This window comes from Podarcis tiliguerta (assembly GCF_965153285.1).
Source record: "Podarcis tiliguerta genome assembly, chromosome: 2".
Classification (NCBI taxonomy): domain Eukaryota; kingdom Metazoa; phylum Chordata; class Lepidosauria; order Squamata; family Lacertidae; genus Podarcis; species Podarcis tiliguerta.
Genome location: NC_139535.1, coordinates 90,786,220 through 90,807,451, shown reverse-complemented (window position 1 = coordinate 90,807,451; position 21,232 = coordinate 90,786,220). Strand labels below are relative to the sequence as shown.

At 41.3% G+C, this 21,232-nt stretch overlaps 2 protein-coding genes across 14 annotated transcripts in view; one reads left to right on the top strand and one right to left on the bottom strand.

Moving 5' to 3' along the window:
- The first annotated feature begins 1,125 nt into the window (after positions 1–1,125).
- LOC310672617 (ankyrin repeat domain-containing protein 40-like) lies at positions 1,126–10,505 on the top strand. Its single transcript, XM_083430086.1, has 5 exons — positions 1,126–1,613; positions 4,999–5,147; positions 6,346–6,828; positions 8,313–8,488; positions 10,284–10,505. Exons 1-5 carry the CDS (start codon positions 1,489–1,491, stop codon positions 10,425–10,427), a joined length of 1,077 nt encoding a protein of 358 aa, XP_083286212.1. The 5' UTR covers positions 1,126–1,488; the 3' UTR covers positions 10,428–10,505.
- Positions 10,506–11,654: 1,149 nt separating this feature from the next.
- The window catches only part of LUC7L3 (LUC7 like 3 pre-mRNA splicing factor), a 21,533-nt gene continuing 11,955 nt past the window's right edge, over positions 11,655–21,232 (bottom strand). Inside the window, exons 9-14 of one of the 13 annotated variants that reach the window (XR_014508678.1) lie at positions 20,395–20,555; positions 14,012–14,152; positions 13,798–13,906; positions 13,328–13,483; positions 12,918–13,018; positions 11,655–12,316 (exon numbers count right to left, since the gene is read on the bottom strand). Coding sequence is in view for 6 of the 13 variants with exons in the window: in XM_083430055.1 (XP_083286181.1) it covers positions 13,722–13,906; positions 14,012–14,152; positions 20,395–20,555 (487 nt within the window). In the remaining 7 variants the exon portion in view is untranslated. Of the gene's footprint in view, positions 13,907–13,958; positions 14,153–20,394; positions 20,556–21,232 lie in introns of all 13 variants that reach the window. The other 12 variants (XR_014508677.1, XR_014508679.1, XR_014508680.1 and 9 more) reach the window with 12 other exon arrangements.

Genomic DNA, 21,232 nt, shown 5'->3' with positions numbered 1-21,232 from the left:
GCAACAACATCCATCTCATCCCCTTACATCCCATTTCCTGCCAATGGCAAATTAACTAAAAACAATTCAATAATGCAGTTTCTGACCGCTTCTGGGTTTTATTTTATTTTTTGCTGCTCACATTTTCCAAAACATTCAACCATTTTTGTTCCATCGTTTGAAGTGGAAAAACCTTCACAATTGTCTTCTACACCCTTGGGTGGGTGTGTTTGTTTGGTCGCTGGACTTTTATATGTCTATTATTTTATATTGTTGTATATTATGGCATGTTTTCGGACTCACTGAAGTTAATGGGTGTCCTTTTTCCCAGAGATTCACTGACGTCTTCATATTCTTGTCTAAACCTGTAATCCCTGTGCACATGTACTCCCATAAGACAATGAGACTTGCTTCCACGTAAACATGTATTAGGGGTTGAAATGCACTGCTACAATTTGTACAATTAGGTTCCTTAGGGATGCATATACAGTTGGATATAAATCGGATTTAAATCAGTGGTCTGTTTAAGATTCCTGCATTGCAGGGGGTTGGACTAGATAACCCTTGTGGGGGTGTCCCTTCCAACTCTGCAATTCTACAATTCTTAAGTATGGCAAGACTCACTGAATTGTGGTCCAAATCGTGGCCCCAGGTTTCTCTTCAAAGCGTGTAAATAAGGAGGCAGGTCACTGGCATGTGACGCGTTCATCTTATGCTTTCAGCAAGTGGTTTGTGAGGAATTGCTTTCCTTAGAAATGCTTTTTTACCCACTCATTGCCCTTTAAAAAAACAATTTTATGTAAATTGTATTTACTTTTGTTGTTGTTAGCCACTCTGAGCCCGGCTTCGGCTGGGGAGGGCGGGATATAAATAAAATTGTATTATATTATTATTATAACAACAACAACAAAAACAAAAACCAGGATAATTAAAATCAGTTGGCTATGGCAAGGTTCTGCACAAACCTTCAGAAACAACCTTAGAAAGCCACTTCAAGAGGAGCTCCTGCACATTGTTCAAACCCCTGTGCTGTAATTTGTTGCTGCTGTTAGAAGCATTTGGGCTCTGGCCGCGGCTGAGGCTCCTCCTGGTACACATCATCTCTCAGAATTCCTTCGTTGCCAGGGGAACGGGGCTCAGCATCACTAATCCGAGCGCGTTCTAAGAGGCGGCTGCCCTCCCTGCTCGCTCCTGAATCCCTCGCCTGCGGACAGGCCCCCTGACACCTTCGGAGGGATTTCTCCCCGCTCTTTCCCCAGCCCACCTTTCGACCGGCCCAGCTCTGCCTGGGCACGTAGGAGGCTTCTGCCTGGTGTGTCACTGAGAATAGAGTCCCGCAGAGGAGAGGGAGCTGGGCAAGGAGGAGCTGCTCTAGCGGCGGCGGCGGTAGCAGCAGCAGCAGCAGGAATTCCCGCTCCCGGAGCGAGAGATCCCTGCAAGGGGGGGTGTGTGTGCAAGGGGCACTTCTGGGTCAGCCCCCCAGGAAGGGGAAGGGGGGGCAGAGAGAGGATGAGCAGCCACCTGGAGCTGGAGGAGAGGCTCAGGGAAGCTGCTGCCCTAGGCGACCTAGAGGAGGTGCAGACGCTGCTCGACAAGGGGGTGGAGGTGAATGCCCAGAATGAGATCAATGGCTGGTAAGACGCCTCTCCTTCTCTTTCCTCCCCCAGCCCCTCCGCGCTGTGCTCCTCATTCCCCTGGTTAGCATTAGGGCAGCATTCATCGTCGCTAATACACTTCCTTCCACCCCTCTATATATGGTGAGGCAACCGCCAGCAACACGTTACACGCAAATGCAACTTCAGCGAATGTGTGCCCTCTGTGCCCGTGTCCAAGAGCATCTTTTCTCCCTGTGTGTTCCCCTTGACCCCCCCCCCCTGGCTCTGAAATGCGTGTTTACTGGGAGTTCATCTTAAAGGCAAGTTACAGAAACGCTCCCCACGGGGGTGGGGGTGGACAAAATCTTACCAGCATCTGACAAGAATAGATGGGTCAGATGTCAAGGCTTCATCCTGATTAGTGGGCTGCCTGGTTATGAAATTCTAAGCAGAAATTCCTTTCAGGCTTTGGTTCTAGAGACTCCTGGAAAAATAGAGCCAGTATGAACAAATCACATATTTGTCAGCCGTCGGTCACAAACCTTTCCTAATAACATCCAGGGGTGTGTGTGTGTGTGTGTGTGTTCGTTCCTGTTCAAGCGGCTTTAGCTCTACAAGGCAGGTCAGGATCACTATTTTCTCATAATTACAGACATTTGATAGTATTTATTATTTATAGGGAACCTATGACTATGTGCTGCTCAAAGTGAGATAAACGTTGTTGGGGCTGAGATTTGGAGACTCCCAAGCTCTCACTCTGAGAGCCAGCCTTCAATTTACTCAGGAGAACTGTGATGAATCTTCCAGCACATTGATTTTCACTTCTAGGATGAGCCATTGTGATTGGGAGGGAGGAGTTAATTTGATCAGAGCAGCAGTGCTAGTCCCCTGAGGGACAAGGGGTTTATTAGCTTGGGGAATTGGTGTGAGGGGAGAGGTTCAATTAAAACTCTTGCCCAGTGCCACTGTTCTGATCCAGACACACACACACTTGAATTATTAGTCGAAAATCCCCTGCATAACATGTAGTTGTGCAGTTTGGCTCTTAGCCATTGTGTTATTCAGGTCACAGAGAACAGAAAGCAGATGACAAAATCCTGTGTTCTCCCCAAAGGATCAAGCACAGCTTCTATTATTTTCTAATGCAAATTTTTGTATGGGAGAATTCTTACAGGCTTTGAGCAAATGGGAACCCCTGTTGCATAGGAATGAGTCTGTGGACGCCCTTATAGGGAGAGTGCTTGTACTGTTCCCATGAAAACTCCCCAAATCTGAACACATCACTAATGTTCTCAGAAAACCTTGCACATGAAGAAGCTTTACACAAGAGACAGAGCACTGGGCTATACAGCCCCAGTATGTCTAATCTGTGGTTCTCCAGATGTTGCTGGACTACAGCTCCTGCTGTCCCTGCCTTTTGGCCCTGCTGGCTGGGATTGATGAGAGTTACAGACCCACAATATACAAAGAGCTACCACTGGATCTAGTCAAATATTGTCTAGAGAGCCACTGCCAGTTGGAATAGAGTCTTAGACACCTCTGCCTAAGCAAAGAATTGAACAGAACAGACACAGTACATAGTTAAACGTAGCAGAATTTGCTGCTGCAGAATGTAGTGATGATTGCCAACTTGGATGACTTCAAAAGGTGGTGAGACAAATTCATGGAGGATAAAGCTATCAGATACTAGTCATGATGGCTCTGTGCTGTCTCCAGTACTGAAGGCAGTATGAACGCCATTGCTGAGGAACACAAACGGGAAAAGTGCTGTTATGCTCATGTGGGCTTCTCATAGGTTTCTGTCCGGCCAGTCTGGGAACAGGATGTCGGACTAGGTGGGCTTTTGGTCTGATTCAGCAGGGCTCTTCTGTTCCTGTGAACTTGAGACTTTCTGCATGCAAAGTATACCATTTACCCCTGAGCTACAGTTCCTCTCTTATTAAATCACATCCAGTGAGCACCAGGATTTATGTGACGTGTGTCTTCATGATTATCTCTATATGATTGTGTGAGTGCAAGCAGAGGCAGCTTAAAAGTGTGGGGTTTCAGATTTTTCAATCTGTGTGATTGAAGGCAGTAGCTTTTTACAGTAATTTGGTCATTGAAGTAGTTTGCATGCCTTTGTTTTGCTCTCTGAATCCTATACTGTTGCCATGAGTGGGTCTTAAAATTGCATTAAAATTGCAATTGGGTCCTTCAGTGCATTCATATTCAGGGCTTGTGGTCTGGCAACATATTAGTCTTATAATTATGACCGTCACTGCAATATTAGAATTGTGAATATGGCTTAGAAAATGCCTTTCCGATGCGGTTAATTGGTGCTGTATAATTCATTTGCTTTATAAGTTTAGTAAGATCATTGTCAAGTTGGCAGGCAGCAGTCTTCCTGCCCCCTCCCTCCCAATGTTCAGCTCAGGATTGGAGATTGTACTGCTGCAGTAACACCCAGGCATGAGATGGTAGCATATAGTACATATGGCTAATATTTGTTCCACTACAAAGGGAGAGAACGTGTGTGTGATATTTAGCAGAGCCCGATAGGGGCAGAGTGCGGGGTGTGTTCCTCTCCTGGCTTCCCAACATGGTGATCACTACCAGTAACCGAGAATGAAGGGGCAAAGTGTTGGGAGGGTTGCATTGGCTCCACTGCTGGCCTGCACAATGCCATCCACTCCACTGGCTGCTACTGCCTTTAGGCATGTAGCCTTCTTCTTGGCTGCAATACTCTTGTGCCTGCTTTATTCTTTGCAAAGGGTCGTGCAAAATTGACAAAAAGGACCCAGTGTGAGAGATACTGGGGTTGAATTTGATACTGAAAACAGACAATACTTTTGGGCCTTGGAATTTTGAGCAAGTGCCATGGGTGCAAACCCTTCAGGTTGCTTTTCCTGTGATGTGCAAATAAAACCAATGAAACAAAAGAAGCATGTATGTGCATCAAGGACAACTGTACCTTTATGAGCATCAGTTAGCTTAAACATTAACTGTCATTTAGCTTAAACATTATTATTTCCCTCTCCAGCTTATAGTGTTGAATGCTAGCGCAATAAGCAAGCTTTGACTGCACAGTTAAATTGGGCCTGTTGATTTACAACAGAAAACAAACCTCAGCCTGGTCACAAAGCTTTCATTCTTGCATAGTAGTAACAGATTGGATTCAGACTAGGTTTTAGTTGAACTTAGGTCCCATTGTAATCAATGGAAGAAATTGGTCATGACTTGAATTATATTGAGGTATGTGGAAAATAAGTACAACTAACTTTGTCTGGATCAATAGACAAGGTTTCATCTCTGACAAATTTGAGCATTTTTTTTTAACAGCTCTGATGGTACACATCATGCAGACATTTAATGACACAAAACAGTGACTTTCAGAATAATAACTTTACAAATGCTTGCTAACAAATATGTTTAACTTTTACAGGACATGTTTGCACTGGGCTTGCAAGAGGAATCATACCCAAGTGGTTTCTTACCTGCTGGATTCTCGAGCAGATAAGGAGATTTTCACAGTTAATGGAGAGCTGGCAGCACATTTGACTTCAAAGAAAGAAATCAGAAAGCTTCTGGGAGGTATACTCGACATACTGAATTTGTCTTTCCAAAAATATACTATGAACTAATGTAATGTATTAGATGCACTGCATTTTTCAGACAAGTTATCTGCCATCTCTGATGTTTTCATCAGTCCCTGATAAGCTCCCAAGGAAGACAAGACTTCCTAGGAACACAGTGTGAGAACCGCTGCTATAGTTACAGGCAGAATATTGTGTGAGGCTGTTTGTGGGCTAGAGAAACTGAGGCTGCAGTTTTAATTTTATTTGTTTTAAGCTTTTATAGGCCGTTTTCCTATGAGGCTTAAAGATGTTAACAACAATTTTAATGTCACAGAAATTAAAACAGCTTTAAATGTAAAACAGAACTAGTCACATCAGCTAAAAGTCAGGGAACAAAACAAGTTTTTCATCCTCTGGGAAATCCCAGCAACAGCAAAGGCTTGCTCTGTACCTTAGGCAGGGCATCCCAAAGCCTGAGAGCTATGGCAGTGAAAGCTTTGCTCCTTACTGCTTGCCTCATCTAAAACAAAGGTAGAATTATGACCTGAGCTTACTGACCTGACTGTAATTGGGGAGCTGGCTGATATAGGAGTTTGGAGTAATCCCCTTGTCCTTTTTTGGACTTCTTTCTGAGTAACTGTACATAGGATCAGAATAATTTTAAAATAGTTTTGCACAAGCTGTTCAATTAAATGAGAGAGCTGTTGTGCCAGTCAGATTCTGTAATACTTAGATTCCATTCCTTTGGTCATGGTGGCTTCTAGGAATTTGGACAGATGGTCAAGCAGAGTACACTGGGAACCTAAAAATGTTCCTTCTCCAATACACTCCAGAAAAGTATAGCCTCCCAGAACATCAAATTAAAGCTGGGTTACAGATTAAAGAGTGTTTCTTCAGCAATGCAGCTTTGGCCTGTATGTGTGTGCACACATCTTTTCACTTACCAATTCCAATAAGTAAATAAAATGTTTCTTCCATGAGCCAAAGATTTGCTAATCCAACTCTCTGGATTGATTCTATATTTTTTTTGCCATACTTAATTCTACTCTGAAATAAGTTTGCTTTCTTTTAGCTAAAAACTAGCCGTTTATGATTTTAAATATATCTATTTGGCAGATGTTCTGGGTGGCATTAGAATTCTGCTTGCCATTATTTAAAATGGATTAAATTATTAAAAGATTCTATTTTTCCTTCCCACCCCGTCCCCGTTGAAGTGGAAGAATGTGACAATCAAGAAGTGAATGACTTAAAGCTGTCAAATGCTGGAGACTCTCTGACAAACCCGTCATTCCCTTGTGTTGACTATCAAAAAAAGGACAATGCCCCTCATCTCTTAGCACCACCTGAGGACAACAGCACTGCCGTCTCTTATTTATCTGAGAGTGAACCTAGCCCTTGTTTATCAGCCACTCAGCTTGAAAATACTTGCACACCCATTTCCTTGCACGCTGAAACTGAACTTTCTGAAGACCTGCACGAAGGGGAGCTTCCTTCTCCCATCAGCTCAGGAGAATGCACAATTCCTCGAGTCCAGAGCTGCCCTGTTTATCCCTCATCTACATCTCACAACAGAGCTCTCTTGACCTCAACTGTACCTAGACAACATGTACCTCAGCAAGCAAATGGCTGCTGTATGGGCACTGCACCACCCTTACAGCCGCTGCTTCTCACAGGAACTTTTTCATATAATATGCAAGGTACTGAAGAGTATTTTTCCATTGTAATGCTTTTACTGCATAGCTGGAGACAGTGCATGTGTCTCCAGTAGACAGTAACTACCTTTAGTGCTTCATATCTGCTTTAAGAACCTTTTCTTCTTTTTCTTTCCTTAAAGAGTTGGTAGAGCTTTGTCAAGATAGGGCATTTTCTCTTAATTGCCACATGACCGGGATCAGTTTTGTGTCGTCATGCTTCTGTGTAATATGATCATAGGTTGTCACAGATCAGTGTTCACGAGGGAAATGAACTTTTGAGGAAGTAGTTGTTGTATCTCAGTTATTTGGAAATCTTCCTGGAATAATAGCAGAATTGTTGGTTGGAGTCAATGGGTTGAAGGAAACGGTGACATTGCAATGAAGGAAATGGGCAGCTCTTCCAAACTACACAACTGCTACTGAAAAACATGTGCCCAGACTTCAGATTGGTGTGCAGGTGTCAAGAATGAGACTTACACTGGCTTAATTGTTGGAATGTAACATTTCAAAGCAGTACGTTAATCTGCTTTTGATGGTTAACTCTAGCACATATAAAATTAGGATTGAGGCATTATTTATGATGTTTCATTTGTGCCCTGCTCTTCTTCTGAGCCCAGAGCAACTTATACGTGGAGCCTAGGCCGTCTTCCACCTACTTAGCTTCAACCATAAAACTAAATCACGCCTATCCTCTATGCATGAAAAAGCTGATCAGCTTTCACATTTAATTGCTTAAGTGTAGAGAATCATTAACTTTAGGGTTTCATTAAATCTGCAGATGCAGATATTTTGTTTAAAGTACACTTGGTACTAATCAGATGCTGGAAATATCAGTGTGAAGACCAAGCAGCCACTACTAAGCAAGAGAATGAGATGGGTAAGAAGACAAGGTGGACAGCTGAAGAGCTCATCTCTTTGTGGCAGTAGCCTGTGAATCACTTTTCCACCTTTAGTCCCTTAATAGCTTTATACAGCTGTCACAGCCCTCCACTCCACTTGCTTCTTCATTGTACTCTACACTTACTGATCTCCTTGAGTAATTTTATTGGACCGGGGCTGTTTGTCTGCAGTGCATGTGTGTGCATACTGGTAGACTTTTTTGCTACAGTTGCCTGTAGCAACATTGCCATAGCTTGTTGTTCTTCGTGTTTGTTCTCTTCTCAACCTTAAACTTCTCAACTTTATTATTCAGTCATTACTTATGCATGTATCTGAGAATCTGTGGCCACACAACACAGCAGAGTTCATGACAGAGCCCCACTGCTTTAGACTGGGAGTTTGCTGCTACTGACTTACACTGGCTTCTCTTGAGTCTGTGCAAACAAAGAGCAAATACAAATGATAAAGGCTGTGGTCTAGTAAACATCTGTTAACATTTGTAGGGTATATTTCCAAGGATATATATTTGGGTTTGTGGCTGTCATTTCCGTTTCTCTGCATTTTGGCGATGATTTAATTTCAAAATACTCTTTCCTCTCCGCATATAGAACTGGTACTTAAAGTAAGAGTTCAGAACCCTAAAGAGAATGACTTCATTGAAATTGAACTGGACAGACAAGAACTGACTTACCAAGATTTGCTCAGAGTGAGTTGCCATGAATTGGGCATTAATCCTGAACAAGTGGAAAAGGTTAGAAAGCTACCGAATACACTGATAAGAAAGGTAAGGACCATCATTTTCCTTCAAGTATTCCTATGTTGACACTCTTACCAGTGATGTTAGAATAAATCTGTGTCCAAAACAGAACATGGTCAATTTTAAAAGTAGCCTGAGATAATGCTTTGTACAGGCAACTATCTGCTAGTTTCTTCTGGTAATTTTAGGCAGCAGGCAGTCTCTAGCATAGGTGTTCTTTGACCCTTAGTGACTAAATTTGCCTCTTCTCCTTCCCAGTTCTTCGGCCTTAGGGCAAAGTAGCTGCTAAGCAGAGATAAGCAACTGATGGAGAAAGGCAGCCGTGGCTCCTGCAATCCTGTGGGTGTAGCTGAACCTCTCTGCAAGTCACTCTGCCTTTGGGTATGGGAGCCTTCAGAATTTTTAACATGCAGAGCCAGCCTGCTCTCAAGCAGTGAACAGAATGCAGAGTTTGGCTCTAATAACATATGCAATTTACAGAACCTTAATGCAGTTTCTTGCTGGACTGTATGTACCACTTAAAAGAGGAGGTGGGAGAATCTTTGTTTCTTGGTTGTACAGATAATGTGTTGCACATAAAACCTAGCATAAACAAGATAAAGTATAATACTTGCAGCATGTCTTTTAAATGGTCAAAGCACTTAGCATATTCAGTCATTTATCCAGTGGCTGAGTACCCTGATATGGAGTTTTAGGGGACTAATTGAAGAATAATGGGTGCTTCTTTTTAATTAGGGCTGTGCACACCTCCCCCTCATCTGATCTGGCGCTAGATCAGCCGCAGGTTGTTCTGGGGCTGACCTGATCCAGAACCAGGCCCTAGATTATGGAGCCAGCCCCAATGTTTAATTAGGGTTCTAAGATGATGCTGTCTTCAGTCCTGCTGGGTGCTGCTTTGCCAGCACATTCTCAGTGCTGGTGTAGTTGACCCTGCAGAGGCTTTTACTCTGCCTTTTGTGCAACAGAACTTCCTCTTTTCTCACTATGCTCCTGAAAATCTGCTCTGGAGGGTTAGGGGAACCCGCAGAGCAGATTTTGGGGTGCATGGGGGAAGAGAGGGGTAGTTTCATTGTGCAAGTAGAATCCCTGTGCCAATGGGACAACTTTGTTGGATACAGCCAAACATTTTTAGATTTACAAGGGGTTGTATCCAGAATGTCTCTTTTATGTAACACTACTCCTGCTGAAGTAGTGCTGTTTGCTGGTTTCCAGTTTCTGATCCCTATCCTGCTTTGCCCTTTACACTGCTTGTTGGAGTTTCCAACTTTCCATAGAATCATAGTTGGAAGGTACCCCAAGGATCATCTAGTCCAGCCTCCTGCAATGCAGGAATACACAGCTGTCCCATAGGGTGTTATCAGCACCATGCTCTAACCAACTGAGCTACACAGAGTGATAAGACACTTTACAGTGGGCTGTAGAGGAACCAGCAAGATTTGGCTCCCTCCACCTTCCTCAAGCACATTCAGAAAAATGCTAGATCCAAGCAAAGATGTTTATATCAGATAAAAGCTGGTATATCTTCCCTCCTATGGTAATGACTAAGTGGTCATGCTGTGGCTATTACTCTAGCAACCCACCATACTAATGCAGTTCTGTGAATGAAGTGAGTTAGCATTATAAATGTAGATTTGTTGGAATGACTTCCTACTCAACAACTTGCCACAAGGAATATTATTTCATAATGGAGACACTTAAAAGTAGTTCTTTACATGTATTTGATCTGGTTATCTCAATACATCTTATCACCCTGCTTTGCTAAACTGATTTTATAAAGTTACTGCAACTCATCAGTTAATGACATTTGTGTCTTTCATTCAAGGATAAAGATGTTGCCAGGCTTCAGGATTTTCAAGAGCTAGAGCTGGTTTTGGTGAGAAGCATCAGTTCTCCTTTCAGAAATGCTTCAGCAACACTAATGGAAAGACCCTGCTATAACACTAAAGCAGCAAAGTTGACATACTGAAGTTTAAGACTTCTAGGAAGTTGGTATCTAAAAACCTTATACTCGTTAAAATTAAACCAAGATGTGTTTACTATTCAATATTTTTATATGCAGCATTTTTCTTAACTTTGGTTAATATTTCTTGAGTGGTGGTATCTCAAAGATGGCTCTTGGATTGCTCAAGCACTTCAGCAGTCTCATTTGTAGCCTATACAATGAACAAGCACAAGTGGGAAACTGTTTTGTGGGGGAAACTAATCACAATTGTTCCCTCAGTCAACTGGTGTCTGGCACCTAATGATATGTATTGAGTTAATATATTTTATACATTGTTGTCAGGCCAACATTGCTACAGAAAAACTAGTGTTGTCGTCTGGTCTTTTTTTTTTTAATATATAAAAAGTACTGCTAGGTACCTTCTCTGTGTTACAGTAAGAGAGACAAATGAACTGAGGAATAAGTAAAAATTCTGTTTTCTTGTCCTATGCTCTTTATGATATAATGCTGTAAAAACGGAATTGTTTTGAGAAGATAAACAATGGAGAAACAGGTTTAAACAAGTGTTTCCTGTTACCAGCTTTTGTTCTAGAATATTGCTTGTTGCATAGTTACGATAGTTTGAGAGATGATATAGCAATGCTGGTAACTAAGCAAATCTATGCATTTAGAAAACTATTTTTGTAGTTTTATATAAAAAGGTATGTAATGCAAACCAAACCAACATAAAATGATGTATTTATGTGATGCTTTATCCTGTGAACCTAAGAACAATTTTCAATGGCAGCTTTATTTTTGCACTATCAACTTGTAACAGGGTAGCCAAGAGTTTTAAAGTGGTTGTTAATTAAAATTCTGCTTTAGGCCTTGCGGCACCACCTCATAATTCACCTGTCACGAAGCTGTGTGCATTTGCCAACATGTTTTCTAACAGTTGATGTAGGCCCTCATCTACTGAAGGTTGACTGGATTACATAGAGAAATACTGTGACAAGGTTATTAGTTTCCTTTTGTCTGGTTCCTATGGCTGACAATGCGTTCTACATGCTTTCCTGTATACAAGTGGGGTGTTACATAAAATGTGTGGCGTATCGGATCATATGGTCTTCTGTTCCTATTCTTGCTTCTAACCTGATACTTTGCTTCTGTCAAATATTATGCACGTCTGCCTTTGCCAACAAATACAAATATTTTTATACTTTCACTATGTATCTTAGCGCATATCCAAGAAAGAACACAATCACATGAAAATTGCAGTGTTACCTCTTTATCTTTATTTACACTTTTTAAAAAGCTATGGAAACTACTGGGACAGAAATTGGTTATGTAAATTTTGATAAGAGAAATACCCCAACCTCCCATTTTGATCTGGGGTGGGGGCATGGGGATAGACAAGAATGAACTTGAACACATTTGATTTATTTGGAAAGAAGTCTATTTAATATTAAACACTCAATGACAATCAAATGTGTAACAGAAAGTCATAGATACCGTATTTCCATTAGGGTATATCAAGAAGCCAGGTATAGCTTTGTTGTAAAAATGGGGTTTATTTTAGTTGGAGTCACACAAAATACTAAACATTTATCCTTGTGTTTCAAAGTTCAAGAATGAAAACTTGCAATTAAACACTGAGCAAGCCATGTGTTCAGGTTATGTTGGTTTATCACCTTAAAAGTCTTATAGGAAAAAAATGATAACAGGACTTAAAATTCTCAGTAGCATGTTTGCTTATTAACTTCTCTCTGCATTTTGAGAGGTCACAACAGTCCTGAATTAATTTTTATTTTAAAAAATCTAACTGAACTTTATTTTTTTTCTATGCCACTACAGCTTTCTTTCACCTCATTTTAAAGCAGATCTTCGTATTAAGCAGTCTTCAGGCTTCTTCGCAGACTTGTCACGTGGTTGTCCTATAACGCAAAACGTTGGGAAAAGAGAGTCAGATAGCGGGAACAAAGATTACTTTCATTTGCCATTCCTAAACAGCGTCTGCTTGCTGCCCGCTTAACTCTTCAAAATCATCTCATAAAAATTACACCTAACACCCCTGTGTATTGGACAGTTAAGGACAAACATGACGTCACAATTCACCAACCACTGTTGTTGGGAAGCCATGTATTCCAACAGGGCTTGCACAGAGGTCAAATGCAAGTACCACTGAAACGAATGAAGGGTGTGCAACATTAGCGCTCAGAGGATTGCACTGCATGGCTTAAATCCTATGCACATTTACTTGGAAGCAAGCCCCAATGAACACAGTGGAACCTACTTCTGAATAAGCATGCATAGGCCTGCACTGTAATTGGTTAGGGGTTCTTAGAAGATAAGCTGAAACTATATTAACTATGTTGCAAGGAAATCAATCAATCAGCTGGTTTTATTTGGGTTTATTCCTTACTTAAGGAATAACCCTGAGAGATCACAGGTCAAGACGGGGCAATTATTTATGTATAAGATTAGCTTCAATTAACTAACAATGTGGTTATATACATTCTTGCCATTTATATATACCTATTGGGTGTTTCTGACATTGGCCTTTATTTTCATTTGCCTCCCAAGTCTGGTATCAGCCAGTATATGCTGCTGTGTGCCATGGCTGCCTGGCAATTCTCCTACGCAGTAGGAAATTATAAACACATACCTCTTAAAGACTTGAAATGCATTGAATGTTACAAGGCGATTACTATGTAGTATTTATTGCATTTAATAAAGATATCTAATTCTGGGCAGCACTGCATCCCTACACACAGTTGAAAGAAAATTCCAATCAAGTTAATATCAGGTTAACAGTTTCACAATATATGCACAAAGATTCCTTTTCACTTTTTGTAAATAAAACACACAACAGTAAGCTTAAAGATTACAGGCAACAGCATTCAAACATGGATGTGGGTAGAGAAAGGAGTACCTGGCATGAGTACCTGCTTAGTTTGACTGAATCCTTGATTTTTAATTTGGCTTTTCATGGGCCGCTCACAACACCAACGCTGTGTGAGGTATGGTAGTCAGCTGCAATTATTCATAAACCCTACACTTCCATCAATCCAATGCTACTGGCTCTCGAGTTACAGAACAAACTGCATTAGAATGCAAGGCAAAGCAAAAAAACTAGAAACATCCTTGACAAAGAAATACTAGCAGTTTATATAAAAACAAAATAGTCCAACATGTGCCTCTAATATTAAGTATTAAAGCAAATGTTTCTGATGCACCAACACAATATGGACTTAATTACAAAATCAGTTCAAATTGTTAAAAAAGATAATAAATCCCCTAAAAATAAAAAATAGGATAATTAACTTCTAAGGGACTAGATTACAAATATGTTCCCAAGAGGCACACTAATGGGGGTATGAGTCTGCTACAAAATAGCCGATACAAAACAATGTACCTCAAAAGATTTTGCAGGACTACACTGTGTTTTCCTTCAGAAGTTGCTTTAGCACCTCTTCTTACTTGTTGACTTAGCTCCATCTTCATCTGTACATACTTACGCTGCACTGTTAAACAGTAACAAAAAGCCCTAATCAAAGTTTGAAATAATGCACTTACCTCTGTCTGATCTGAGGTCATATCAGATCAGTTTTAATTGGACTGAGTGTCACCTTCAGATTTAATGTCTTCACTGGTCCCATTGACCTCATTCTTAGCATCGCCATCCTTGGAGTCCATGCTTGTGTCTTCACTCTGTTTTTCCCGACTACTGGACTTCACACTACTTTTTTTATCATCAGATCCCCTCTTTTCTGCCATGAAAGAAGACATTGACCATGGACTTCACAGTAAAGACACACAAGGTATCACGATTTTCAGGAGTGAAGTATATGCCGAGACATCAGCAATTGGCTGTAAAATTGCAAACTAGAGATCAAAGTTACAGTGCTAATATTGAATGAAATATTCCACCAGAAAGAACAAGAACTGAGTTGCTGAGTTCAGAGGGAAAGGCAGAACTGCTTAAGATTACAATGCAAAAGCCACTGACCTGTTTGCTAGTTCTGGTCAAAACCCACAAGCCATGTACATGCTACCTAACTGAAAACTACCTGATGTAAAGGCTAGTGTAAAATGTGTCTAAAACTACAGATTCATCATAGTATACAACTTTTAATCACTTAATTTAGCTCAAGACCATGTACAAATTTGGGGAAGGACCGTAGCTCAGTCATAGGGCATCTGCCTTGCATGCACAAAGTCCCAGCTTCAGTCTCTGGCATATCCAAATAAGGCTGGGAAAGACTTATTGTCCGATATGCTGGAGAGCCACTGCTGGTCAGAAAATACTGAGCAAGAAGGACTGTTGGTCTGACTCCTGTTGGCAGCATCCTCTGACCTCTGATGCCAACACCTAATCTGCTGGCCAGGGCGGAGAGCCTGCTGGATCAGGCCAATGACCCATCTAGTCGAGCATCCTGTTCTCTCAGTGGCCAAACAGCTGCCTGTAGGAAACCAGCAAGCGGGATTTGAGTACAAGAGCACTCTTACCTATTGTGGTTTCCCGCAATTGGTATTCAGAACATGTAATTCTTGACCTCTCGGACAGCATATGCACAGAACAGTTTGAAGCAATTTAATTTCTACAGGATTACGTATTGATCTTAGGTAACAAACCTTAACGTATAGGGTTAGATCCAGGCCTTACTTCATTTGTGGGGATACTGCAGCTGACAGAGGAAGGAGTGGTTTTAATTATTTCTCCTCAATGCAACACCCTGTGCCACCTCTAACTCTGTTCTGGAGGGTTGGAACATCTTCTGGAAGAACATGGGAGGTGGGGCTGGGTGCTGCAGAGAGGTGAATTGGAGAACGTTACCTCTCCTCCCACTCGGCTGACAATATGGATGGAAGGAGTTTCTTTCATCTGGGAAAGGCAAAGTCTGGATCCAAACCACAGAGCTGATTTTGATTTGGCTATTTGAATCAACTATGCATATTACTGCCTGAAGTTTTAAGGACATTTTGTGCTGTGTTTATAGATTTGCATGCTTATCTTTTTGATAGCCCAATTCCCCCAAACCTTTTTCTCCATGGCTTCATGTACTATTCTCAAATGGTAGTGCCTGCTCTTCCCTCACTCTTTTTCCAGAGCCCATTCCCACCTCCTTTACCTTCATTTGCCTGCTATGCCCCATCACCTCACCAGGATTGGGGATTGTCTCCCTACTTGCCAACCACTGCCAAGAAGAGAGAAAGTAATCTGTGTAAGTGCATTGTCAGGCTGATATTTAACAATCCATGACTGCCGGGAGCCAAAAAAAGTAACCTTCAAAGCACAATAGGTTTCCAATTTTCATTTTCCTATCTTGCAAGAAGATGCACTTAATTTTCATGTCCAAAACAATTACAAGTTACAAACTTGACAAAGTTGCTTGAAATTGGGACACTAGGTTAATGGAACTCATAGGTCACTGAAAACAGTTAACTCTAAATAGCAGAGGTAGCGCTATAAGAGAATCTGACAATGGATTGGCTGCCAATAAAATTAGTAAAGCCAGAATAATGAGTTTACCTGGAGAAAATAAAAATTTAAGACAGCCGTGTGTCCTTCTCTTATATTCAATGCATAGCCCTTTACAGTGGGCAGTTTCCATATCAGACATGGTTACCAGGTTTTTGTCCCATTAAAGCAGTTATTTATATATAGCATGCAATATAGTGTAAGCCGTGTATGCTGTACACTGAAATCACTTGGGTATTTGTCTCATCAACATGATGAACCAAAATTCTTCTTTAAGCATCCAGATAAAGTATATTAGATGTTTTGAATGACGGTATTTAATGCAACGGGACGCGGGTGGCGCTGTGGGTAAAACCTCAGCGCTTAGGGCTTGCCGATCGCATGGTCGGCGGTTCGAATCCCCGCGGTGGGGTGAGCTCCCGTCTTTCGGTCCCAGCTCCTGCCCACCTAGCAGTTCGAAAGCACCCTTAAGTGCAAGTAGATAAATAGGTACCGCTTTATAGCGGGAAGGTAAACGGCGTTTCCGTGTGCTGCGCCGGTGCCAGCTTGCCAGAGCAGCTTTGTCACGCTGGCCACGTGACCCGGAAGTGTCTCCAGACAGCGCTGGCCCCTGGCCTCTTAAGTGAGATGGGCGCACAACCCTAGAGTCGGACATGACTGTCCCGTACGGGCAGGGGTACCTTTACCTTTTATTTAATGCAAGAGCAAAGAATAAAGAACAGGGAACAAACAGAAGAGACTGTCAAAGCTGTATGGGTGAAGTTTCTGGAAAGGCATACTTATGGCCTATTGCAAGAGCAAAAGATTATTTTGAAGTTAGTTTCAATTCCTTTTATCAAGAAAACTTAGAACAGCTTTATTATGCAGATAACAGCCAAAAAAGGGGAGGGGGGAGGAACTACAAAGGAACCACTGTCTAAGGGAAAACAATATTTGAAGCTGAGAGAAAACCAGTCACCACAGTCCAGTTAACTTTGGAACTCTTAGAGGTGTCTGTTCCACGTAATAATTGCCTGGGTAGGTTGCACTAACTGACCTTTTTGAAAGTCTTCAATTTTTGCTTTATTAGGTATCGCCGATTCACATGTAGATCCACTGAGGAACAGCAGTCTTGTTGCCCCGCAGAGGACTAGCTGTCAGTCCAATAAGCTTATCTTCTGTCCTATGTAGATACGATAGAGCTCAACAGCCCTTTAAATGGGCAAAATATGTAGATTCTCCGGAAGGTGTTTTATTGCTTTGAGTTTGGACAGATGGGGGAGAGAGGCGTTTTTCTTGGCAACTGTTAAACAGTTATTGACCTATTGGCCTGTGAATTAAAATAGGAAGCTATACTATGAAAACTTTTTTTGTCTACTCTACGCTAAAGTAGTTTTATCTTTGATTTGGTAAGTAGAGCTCAGGGAATAATTCTATTTGTTGAAAGATTTGTTACCCACCCCCATAGCATATCTGCAAGGAGTATAATCCTTCTACCTATTTCTTGAAAATTGCTTTTATGATCATAAAAAGGGAAATAAAATGGGCACACACAGTACAAATGCTGCAGTGCCATCTGTTCAAATACTGACCAGCTGTGCTTAAGTAAGAGAAACTTAACTGTTTCAATGGATAGGGTCAGAAAGCGGGGTGGGCGGTGGAGTGTTTCACTGTCAAGTTAATAGAACTGAAATTTTATTTTGTATTTGTTTAGTTTCTCTCAGATCTGGGGGGTTTTCTCACTATGAAGCTCCAATTTACTGCAAGGCAACGAGCAAGATTTGCTGAAAATTCCAGTTCCTCAATACCATACCAGTTGAGAATATCTATACACCTATCTTCACTGAGGATTTATTCAGAAAGGTCCTATGTGTAATTAACTGAATAAACTTAAAGCATGCTTTCATAAGTACAACAGAATAGAATATAGAACATGTAAGGAGGACAGACATTAATACAGCTGCTTAACAATGACTAACAATTTTTTTTACCAATGCTCAAGTGGCATGGAAAGAAGTCAAATTCCAAGTGTAACCACAATCACAACACCAAAAGAATTGTAGGAAAGAAAGTGGAAAAATAGCAAGAATAGTTTTTAAACACCCTCAGCTGGCGTGTGCAGTGTAGCCGAGTCACACCACTTTTTAGTGTTACAGGGTGACTGGGAAAGGGGAAATGAGCTGTATATTCTGCAAACTAGGAGGTTATGACTTCTGGGCAGATACCTTCCCGTGTTACTGGTATAGATAAACGTTATTTAGCATTGCATACCATTAAATTGTGAAGTGTTCTACTAAGCTACAAAACCATTAGTTTATACCCAAACTCAGTTTCTTGAAAATCCAGACAAAAGGCATTGAATAGAAGAGAATGAAACAGTCCAAGATTGTTTAAATGGAGGACCCCCTGGAGATAATAAAATCACTATTTATGCAAGAAGCACATTGTTATTTCGAGTCACTGTTGTCTCCTCTAGAACCAATGAATGCCATAATAGACTCTGCAGCCTATTCTGATGCCCCATTTTAGGACAGTACCTACACACAGCTGAGTGCACCAGGCTTGCCTCACTGGGTCAGACCCATATATTTGTACCATTCCCATTACTCTGCTTTTATTAATCACAGTCCTGGGAACTTTCGTAATACTTCCTTGAGCAGGAATTCATTCAACTTTGCATTAATAAAAAGAAATACACAACCAACATACCAAAATGAAGATTATTTCTAGAGGCGAATAACAGGCAGTCATATCTAATTCATGACCATTATTCTATACATACAAAAGATGCATAAAGCAGTAAAAAAACTCTAAATTTCTATCCAGTAAGGAGACCTTAAAGGGATTTATGAAATGCTATCCAAAATTGAGGGAGTGAAGCTTGAAGAGGCTGGCTGGCTGATGACCATTTTTAAAGGCTTCCTTTCAATGTGGGGACCACAAAGCGTTATGCAGAACACTAAACATTCATATTGTTCACCACTAAGGCGGCAATCCTACACACCTACCTGGGAGTAAGCTCAGTTTAACTTTGGGGCTTACTTCCCAGTAGACAGGCATATGATTGCAGTGTAAGTGACCCACATGCTGAGAAGGAAGATTCCAGTGTATCAAATAAAATAATTTAGGGCGGAGCATGTATACTAACAACCCCAGGTGAAACAGGCCATTTCCCAAATTATGTATGTGCGTGTCATTTAAAAATGGGAATTGAAGCTAACATGGATTCTTAATTTGAGAAATCGGGCTTTCATGTTATTTCTGGGTGGACAAAGTAACAAACAATGGAATGATTGACAATGAGCTTCAGACTTGTGTGCTCGCCTCTCCTGTGTGGTCAAGAGGAACAGTTCAGAAGCTTTTGCTTACTGTGGCTGATGTGTCACCTGGAGTGATATACTGTGGTTTCTGAAGCTGGCTTGTTGAAACCAAGCAAGGTTAGTCCTTACCACAATTTCATATTCAAACAACATGGCAAACTCTGGTTAACTAAAAGCAGAAGCGTATGAATTCTTTATCTCAGCTTTGTAGGAAGAGAGCATATGAGCCCAAAATTTGCTAAAGTCTATCATGTTGCACTAAAACTTGATTACCATTACATGCTAATACGGACAGTGTATCTGCAAGAAATCAGCCAGTACAGTATCCACCACAATAAGGAAAACTACTACACTCATTAGCACTGATTTTAAAAATATATACTTAATACCTGAAAAATAAATAACAAGCCAAGAACAGACTTTAGTTAGGCTCTCTCATATTCCTAAAGTGTTGGAAATGCCGACGAGGATGAATAATAAGCCACAGAGGCTGAAGAAAAAGTGTTCACCAAAGGGAAGCAACTGTAACTGTACGTAAGAACATAGAACAGTAGTGACATACCATCTTTATGCACCATGTCTTCAGGAACAATCTAAATATCACACCAATTTACGGTTAGTATTGTTGAGTCTGCAAAATGGAGGGGTGGGCAGAAGGCAGATCAGGATTGGTAAATGTCTGGGTTATTTACAGATCAGGATTTCTGACTCCTGGTTGTTTTACAACCACCACCAAAAACATGGTTCTGAATATACTGTTGAATTTTGTGTGTGTGTGGCAGGGCAATTAGCTCTGCTTATTTCTGGTACTCAAAACAAATAGCTGGTCTCAGAATGCTTAAATTCTCATTGTATTTATTGCACAGCGTGAAGCAGGCTTTGGTTGGTGGATCTCAAGAGTTCTAGCAAAAAACAAGTAGATCTGCAAGCCTACTGCTTCCCCACCCCTGGTAACACACACCTAAAGACAGTAACAGAAGACTCAACTGAACTTAAGTTCACAGATGTAGAAAAACTGAGGTAGTATGCAGCCAAGAGACACTCATCTACCTGGAATCTAAGAGTTTTATATATAATATGCTACAGTACTGCAAGGGAGAAGGAAAGGTGCACCAAGTATTTAAAAGTTTGTATTTAAGAGTTCAGAAGGAATCTATGGGGGCAGCAACCACTGGAAGATCATGGCACAGCTCTGCAGAAAAACTATTCTTCACCAGTCATATGAACTGACCTTTTTCCTTAGATTTCCTGTCTTGTTCTCGCTCTCTGCTTTTGCTTCTGTGCTTGTAAGATTTCCGATCCCGACTCTTTGACCGCCTTTTGTCCCTGCTACGTGATCTATGTTTTCTGTCTGACCTATCATGGCTTCTGCTTCTGCGTCGATCTCGACTCCTAAAAATGTAAGAAGAATGGGTGAAATTCAACCTAGTGCTTATGTGAACATTCCACCAATGAAAGGATTTCTCTTAGCACAATGGGACATTCTCCCCCCCCCCCCATGTCCCTAGATATATTCTAGGGGTTCCCTCAACTCTCTGGAGCAGATTTGGGGATGGTGTGGGGAACGGACAAGGTGGGGGGGGCAATGTCTCATTGCACAAGCAGAAGTCATTCTGCTCATGCAGTCATTTAGTTGACTATCCCCAATAATAGTTAAAGCACTTCCCTAAATTTATCATAAGTAAACTTGACATAAAAACTTGACACATCCACATATGGACCGGCAAAATTGGGGGGAGGCACATTCACAGTTAAACGAAGCTTTGATATAAACTACAGTTTTGCTGCAAAGTGCTTAGTGTAAAACTGCCTTGAGAAATGTAAGCCAAAGTTTGTTCAAAACTGGTTAAACCCTATTTATGCCAAGTTTTCACATACAGTGGTACCTCGGGTTACATACGCTTCAGGTTACAGACTCCGCTAACCCAGAAATATTACCTCGTGTTGAGAACTTTGCTTCAGGATGAGAAGAGAAATTGTGCAGTGGCGGCGCAGCGGCAGCAAGAGGCCCCATTAGCTAAAGTGGTGCTTCAGGTTAAGAACAGACCTCCAGAACGAATTAAGTTCTT

Bases quoted from the DNA above. Each gene is read 5' to 3' on its own strand.
- LOC310672617 (XM_083430086.1), top strand. From the start codon at position 1,489: ATGAGCAGCCACCTGGAGCTGGAGGAGAGGCTCAGGGAAGCTGCTGCC. The intron at 5,148-6,345 runs GTATACTCGACA...TCCCCGTTGAAG, and splicing joins AATCAGAAAGCTTCTGGGAG to TGGAAGAATGTGACAATCAA. The intron at 6,829-8,312 runs GTACTGAAGAGT...CTCCGCATATAG, and splicing joins TTTTTCATATAATATGCAAG to AACTGGTACTTAAAGTAAGA.